This window comes from Acyrthosiphon pisum, chromosome X (assembly GCF_005508785.2).
Source record: "Acyrthosiphon pisum isolate AL4f chromosome X, pea_aphid_22Mar2018_4r6ur, whole genome shotgun sequence".
Lineage (NCBI taxonomy): Eukaryota > Metazoa > Arthropoda > Insecta > Hemiptera > Aphididae > Acyrthosiphon > Acyrthosiphon pisum.
The window spans coordinates 89231672-89239808 of record NC_042493.1 but is presented as its reverse complement, the minus strand read 5'-3'; the positions used below and the strand labels follow the sequence as shown (position 1 = coordinate 89239808).

The window sequence follows — 8137 nt, the reverse complement described above, 5'->3', positions numbered from 1 at the left end:
TTTTTTACGTCGCTTTTGAAAACTACTGGGGAAATTTAAATTTTGACCTCCCCCAATGCACCAACGATATTCACTTTCCCATCGAACGAGATACTGAAGTCGAAAATCGTAGCATTATTTCGACTACTTATCGTGTACACAGACACAAAAATTAAAAAAAAATTAAAAATTAAAAAAAAAACACACATCATTGTAAAATCAATACATTCATCGTTTCACTCAGAATCTAAAATGATCGGTAGTCGGTACCTTCTAAGAAAGATTTTAGTTTCATGTTATAATTTAAAATATTATTTGTGGTTGTGGGTGCACGGGAAAAAAAAATTACTATAATATTATAGTTAAACAAATTATAGTCAATATAACTATTTAATAGGTAAAATAACTAAAATGATTTACCTACTTATTATGACTATGTAAATATAATTATTTATTATTTGTTATGGTAATGTTTACTATATTTTATAGACTTATATAGTTAACGCAGTTTTTAATGTTTGAATTAACTAAAAAATATAGTTAAAATAGCATATTTCAGTTCGAATAACTATAATAACTTAACTATAATATTTTAGTAAATCTGATTAACCTTATAGCTATCCATATAGCAATTATAATGAACAGTCAATCCTACTATTTTTATAGTACCTACAAACAACTGTTTGGTTTTTTCCGTGATAGTTGAAACTTCTAAAGTATATTGTTAGGTATATAGAAATAATTTTAATCCGACTTATCAGCTAACGTATTAGTAATAATAAATAATAATAATATCTATAAATATAATGGTATTATAATATCATAGAACTCAAATTTAACACCGTCCTTTACACTTTACAGTAACCTACTGTACAGCAGAGTGACATCCACTTACCCGTTTTTTTTATTTTCATTAACAAAATCTTATACTTACTTTTTTTACTGACCGTAATTTTAATAAAACTTATAAAAATCGAAATTTTAATATGCCTATAAATATCCCAAAAAGAGTCAAAATATTAAAAAAATCTTATGGTGTACAGACATTTGTTTTTATAAATATCTGTGAAAATGTTAAGCATCTATACGGTAGCTTAGATACGGCGATCATGGTAAAATCCATACATTCATCGCTCCGCTCAAAATCTAATAATCATGTTGGTTATTTGAGTGTACATAATTCAAAAAATATTATTCGTATAGGCGACTTTGCGCACTGTAGATATTCGCAATGAAAACAGGTTGATTGGTGAGACTAAGTTTAAGTAATATATTAACAATAGAATCTGGCACGGAATCTTATAGAATGAGGTTTGAGGATAATTATGTTCTTGGTCGAGTTCGAAAACACTACGAGATGGCAACCTTGTACCTCGTCAACATTCGAAAAAGAAATATGAATAACGAGAGGACAGAATCCAAAACATGATACGAAATCGCGGAAACGTTCCAGTTATATAGATTTCAAAAGGAATTGCTTAATATATGAGATTAAAATAATTGTAGTTCATTTCATGCGGTTACGGAAAAAACAAAAAAGTTATTTGTACCTACTACAAAAATAGAAGGGTTGACTGTACATTATAATTGCTATAGGGATAAGGTTAATCAGATTTACTAAAATATCATAGTTAAGTTATTATAGTTATTCGAACTGAAATATGCTATTTTAACTATATTTTTTAGTTAATTCAAACATTAAAAACTGCGTTCACTATATAAGTCTATAAAATATAGTAGACATTACCATAACTAATAACTATATTTATATAAGTAGTCATGATAAGTAAATAATTTTAGTTATTTTACAAATTATATAGTTATATTTACTATAATTTGTTTAACTATAATATTACAGTAATTTTTTTCCGTGTTCATACATTTTATGTTTATCTATAATTTATATCCTATAACTTTTATTTTTTATTTACATAACTCATATATTTATTTTAATTTAATTTTTCAACATATTGTCATACATTTCATTTTTATTTCAAATTTATATCCTATAATATTTTTTTTTATTTATACAATTCATACATATTGACATATTCGACATATTGACCCGTCGAAATGTTGTACTTGTCGATGTTTCGATCGTCGACATTTTAACTTATTGATATATTGATTGTTGACGTTTCAACCAGCTCCCAATAAAATTATGTACCTACCTAATAAGAAGTATTTACCCCTTTGAAATATATAATGAGTAATGACAGACCATCTCCGCTCAGAATAATTGTTTTTCGTTTACAATGATTTATCATTGAATGCAAATTTAACACGTAATCCATTACAGTGACGAGTGGCCTCAATTACACACTCGACCGTATATATTTAGGTAGCCAGGTAGTTGCCGAGTACCTACGATACAGCAGAGTTGTTAAATAAATATACCTAGGTACTCCATAGTTATTATATAAATTATAATAACTTTAATTGCTCTATTTTGTGACATTTATATCAAGAACTTGAGTTATAAAACTGTGTATCGGGTGAATGTCATAACAGTGGACCTAGGTTTTGAGTGTACCTTGTCATAATTGAGTATAGGTAACATGTTTTATCAATTTATCATAAATAAATCAAAAAATGATCAATATAATTAAAATATTTAAACGTAAACAAAATAGGAAAAATATTTTTTAAATTTAATTTTGTCTGAAAATTACTAATACAACTTAATATTTGGTCTAAATTTCAAATATCAAGAGCAGTAATTAATTTTTAATTTGTACAAAAAAAAACATAATAGGTACATTTTTTCGTTAATTGCAGGTTAGTGGAATGCATACTCAACAGATATTCAAGTATAATTTTCACGTTTTTCCGAATTTTTCCCCCTCTATTATATTTAAAAGTACCTGCATAGAATTTTTTAGTGCCACAAGTAAATCCAATTTGCTACTGAACCCACCCTCAAAGTTAAAGACTTAATTATTTTTACTGCTCCAACGGTGATGACCGACAAAAAAATTCAATACCTACATTCATCAAACCATTCATAATTGATAAACGTCGTTCTAAATTATTTTTTTCCAATGGATAATAAAAAATCATGTATCTATTTCTATATACTACTTATAAACTATTAAGTTATAACCTATATATTATGATCTATAATATTCATTGATGACATTATATATATAAAAATAATACTATACAAATTCATTGCTTTATATTTCATTATAATTCTTACTCAGTAGGGTGACTTTCACCATAATACCGATGTTCTAGTTGAAAACATAAGGCATTAAATTCTTTAGCGTAGTCAATCCAGGCTCCGCTGTGCATCCATTTATCTGAAATTTTCCCTTCTCCTCCAATCATCAAAAACACGGGCCCATCATTTTTATAATTTTCCAAATTCACTTGATATCTCTAGACATAATTTATCAAAATTGCGTTTATTTTGGATTTTTAATTATTCTGATAATTGTTTCATAATATAGGTAGCTGGTAGATATATTTAATTTACCTGTTTCCACGTTCTATTGTTAGTAGGATTAAAATGATCTAATTTCTGTATGAACCATTCGTCTTCAGTATTCATTGATCTTAATGATTCTGGTGAATTTGGTTCTCCTAATCCAATAAGAATGTTTTTGATACCGTTGGCTGGTAAACTTATCCACACAAAAAGCCACAATATACAAAATATCAATTTCATTTTTCAAATAAAAATTTACAATCTAAAAAAATGAATAATATGTATTAAATGGTAAAATACAGAATATGTTAAAATTAATTTTAATTTTGAACTTATAAGTGATAATTTAATAGGTATGCTGCAACTTATGGTTTAAATTTGAATTATTGTACCCATATTGAAATTATAATTATATTTTATTTATGTTATTTTTCTAAAAAAACTTTCTAATTAGTATTATATTAATATTTATAATTTTATAAATAATTAATTTGAATAGTTATAGAACTATTAAATTACTATTGATAGCAAATAACATAATATTATATATATTATATCAATTACCTACATTATTATTAAGAATTATATAATATTATAAATTATATTTAAAAAAATATTATGTAATTATTTTATAATAACACCTACCCGTAAAATCATGAGAAGTACCTGCGTCCTACATTCCCTATTATAGATTACAATGTATGTAGGTACTCATAAATGTTGATAAATTAATATATTTGAAGATTAAAAAAGTTTTTTTTATTTTATACTAAGTGTCTGAATTGAGTTTGAATTCATTAGGTAAGTACCCACAACGTATTTACTACTAACCTATTAGGTACCTATTGGCTTCTATTATAGTACCTACTTACTATCTACTATCTTTTTAAATTTAAACAAAGAAAATTAAAATACACGTTACATAATGCCTAAAGGTACATATTATAATATGATAAATTGAACCACTAAAAGAATAGCTTTCAAATATTTTTTTAACTATCTTAAATTAAATATAGCTAGGTACTCTTTGTATTTTATGTAAATACCTATTATTGTAAATGCCCAATAATGCATAATTATAATACAACATACTTAATATGCTTATTTTTTTTATGGGTACCTACCTACATTTTACACCTAGAATACAACTATACCACAGTACAAAACCTCATTTAGGTAGGTACCTATATTATATTATGGGATGGATCTTAGTTATATTGTAAAAACAATAGTTTATGTTCAATAAATATTGCAACTGTTAGTTATATTTAATTAGGCTACTGCCAAGTTCCAAAGAAAAATGGTTAATTTAACAGTTTCACTTAATGAATTGTACTCTATCAAATCATATTAAGCAACTATTAGTTTACTATTGAGTAGGTATTGTCAGTACCTATTGATACATTATTTCATTATTATTAATAAATATTACATTACATGATTACTACTAAATGCTTATGCAACCTGGCATTTGACAAAATTGTATTAATTTTAATTAAATTTTAGTAAATTATATTGTTTGCTTAAAAATTTAATTTTTTACCGAAATGTTTTTAACAGGCTATATAGTTTTTTATTTATCATCAGTTCACAAGCAAAATATAATAATTAAATTAAAAAATATTAATATTATAATAATAATACTACAGAGCCAACATAGGTAAAAAAAAAATTGTCTGTACCTCTAGGTAAGTAGTATAATATAATTCCCTACATAATGTTGATAAAATAAAGTGTAAAAACCTGATATATTTTTCTTGATTAGTAATTGACTATAGAATATTTTTTAATTAATGAAAATACCTCACTAAATATTATGTACAGGTGCAAAACAAAAATTGAATTTAAGATTTTAAAAAATAACTAATTCACTTGTAATTAAATTAATTAATCGATTAGATTTTTATTAAATTCTAAAAAAATGTTCATAGATTTTGCAGACTAACAAAATAAATATTATAGTAGACTGGGTCCTACTATACAAATGCATAAACATAAATAGAAAAAATATATAAACTCTTTATTTTCCCCTTCTCGATTTAGTTAAAACTAAATAATTAGATTAATATATAATATTTATCAACTAATTAGGTATACACAAGTTTATTTACTTCTTAACGAGTTTGTCTATCTTATCGTTTGACACTTGTACTCGGCAATGGGTATAACAAATTTTAAATCATTAAGTATATTTTTTTATAAAATATAATTATATTCATTACTTACGTAATGTAGTTTATAAGTAGGCAGTAGGTTTATTTTTAAAATAAAATCGGAAATAAATCACATATACCTATGTAGGTACCTAATTAGAATTATTATGATCTTTTTATATGAAATACGCGTTTAGTTCTATTGAAACTCATTGTGAAGAAAAGTGGGTGAGTGGGTGTCACTCTGCTGTACAGTAGGTTACAAGTGTGTGACTTTAAATGATAGTGTTACATTTTAATTCAATGATATAATACAAGAAATGGGTGTATCGAAACCCCATCTTCACCATAAATGGGCAACAAATTCCAGTAAAGTCTACAATGAGATATCTCGGGGTCCAGCTAGACACGAGGCTGAACTTTGGTGCTCATGTCAGGTTAGTGTCAGCGACGGCCAAGCGAACGGTGACCGCTCTTGGAAGGTTAATGCCCAACATCCAGGGACCTTCAGCTTGTAGGAGGCGTCTGCTAATATCAGTCGCCCACAGCAAACTTATGTACGCATCCCCGGCCTGGGCGATGACGGCGGTGCGGACGGATCGTAATAGGACATCCCTCAGTCAGGCCCAAAGATGGGTCGCTATGGCTGCCCAGGTCGTGGCTAAGACGCCCCCTGCGCACCTTCTGACAATCAAACGGAATAGAATCGAGGGTCGCAAGCGGAAGGCCACGACGACAGCAGTCATCAGGAGGCAGGAACGAGAGGTTACTATGCGTGAATGGCAAGAGCTGTGGAACCTCACCACGAAGGCAGCGTGGACGAGAAGATTGATTCCGGATATCCGGAGGTGGCTGAATCAATCAAGGCTCGGAAGTATGACGTTTCATATGGCCCAAGCACTGACAGGACATGGATGCTTTCAACATTATCTGTGGAAGAGGAGGAGGGCAGCTGATCCCTGCTGCAACCACTGCGAGGAGCCGGAGGACACAGTGAAACATAAACTGTTTTATTATCCGTACTGGGTGGAGGGTAGGTTCAGGATGGAGCAGTGCATCGGTCAGTGACTACGGCCCGAGGATGTTCCTGTTATCATTCTGGGACCGGAGCAGAAGCTCCTCCCAGATGATGTGTCAATGAGAAAGCGAATTGAGGCGTCGAAAGATAAATAGAGGATAGCGTTTGGCAAGATGTTGGAGACGATAATTGGGCTAAAGGAGACAGCAGAGCGCATCAGACAGGCAGGAGGTGAAAGGATTGGGTAAATTTGTTTTTTTTGTAGGCTGAAGGCCAGTTTTCAGCGTGGTTATAGGCCTCCACATATGTTTAACTAATTATTGAATGTAATTAAGTGCTGGTGAATAAATGCTACAGGACCGCGTGGCTGTATTGTGCTAAACAGTTCCCACCCGTTTCCGGTTTTTTTTTAACAGAAAAAAAAAGAAAAAAAGGTATCTAACGGCTGGATACGGAATATAATATAATAAATTCAAATGCCCATACGCATAAAATAAATAAAATATACATTTTTATGAAACCAATATAACTTAAACAAATTGATTTTAAATTATTTCGTTTTACGTAATTTTTCGTTCAATGAAATTCTATAAATTACCGACGTTTCGCGTTATGTTTTGTTTAGTGATATATAATATATTTTTTAATCGTTATGTTTTATTTTGCGGTATTTCATTATTTTTGACTATCACTTTCCGTTATAGGTAATTACGTTTACAAATTTCAATCGTTTTTAGTCAAATGTAACGTTATTTTAACGTTTGCAAGCCCTTAGTTAGAAGTTTCATATAACCACAAATAATATTTTTAAAATATACACGAAATTAAAATGGTTCTTCTTCGTTTAAGTACCTATCTAATTTCGTCCAAATTTGAACATAAAATAACTATAAAAACTAAGTTATTTTTTGTTTACAGAATGACTTATATACGTGGAACCTTGTTTTAAATTTTCAATTCTCAGCTATAAAAGTTGAACATTTTATTCATTTTTAACTACAAAATCATTTTAGATTCTGAGTGGAACGATGAATGTATTGATTTTACAATGATGTGTGTTTTTCTTAATTTTTTTTTATTTATTTTTTTTGTGTCTGTGTACACGATAAGTAGTCGAAATAACCCAGACAGCATTTTGTAATGATAATATTATTAAACAAAAAATTGCTGTCTGGGAATGCTACGATTTTCAACTTCAGTATCTTGTTCGATCAGAAAGTGAATATCGTTGGTGCATTGAGGAGGTCAAAATTTAAATTTCCCAGTAGTTTTCAAAAGCGCCGGGAAAAACAAAAGAAAAATTAAGGAAAAACGGGAATTTTTACGCAAAATCTGTTTTCGAGAAAATCGATTTTGGTTTTTGGTGTAACTTTAAAACAAATGACCGTAGATACATGAAATTTTCAATGGTTGTTTATATTTCCATTTTCTATACATGATAACATTTTCAAAATATTTTGATTTATTTTGAACTGTTTAAAGACATTTTCATTTTCCATTTTTTTTTAGTTTTTTTTCTAAAATATCAATAACATTTTTATTAGTTGGATCAATAAA

The 8137-nt window shown here is 28.5% G+C and overlaps 1 protein-coding gene across 2 annotated transcripts in view; it reads right to left on the bottom strand.

The window, feature by feature from the left end:
* LOC100167468 (putative serine protease K12H4.7) overlaps positions 1-5394 on the bottom strand; it is a 14152-nt gene extending 8758 nt beyond the window's left edge. The window contains exons 1-3 of one of the 2 annotated variants that reach the window (XM_001947626.5): positions 5153-5394; positions 3458-3671; positions 3179-3360 (exon numbers count right to left, since the gene is read on the bottom strand). In XM_001947626.5, coding sequence (XP_001947661.2) covers positions 3179-3360; positions 3458-3649 — 374 coding nt within the window. In that variant the 5' untranslated portion in view covers positions 3650-3671; positions 5153-5394. The remainder of the gene's footprint in view (positions 1-3178; positions 3361-3457; positions 3672-5152) is intronic. The other variant, XM_016806955.1, reaches the window with a different exon arrangement.
* Positions 5395-8137: the final 2743 nt, after the last annotated feature.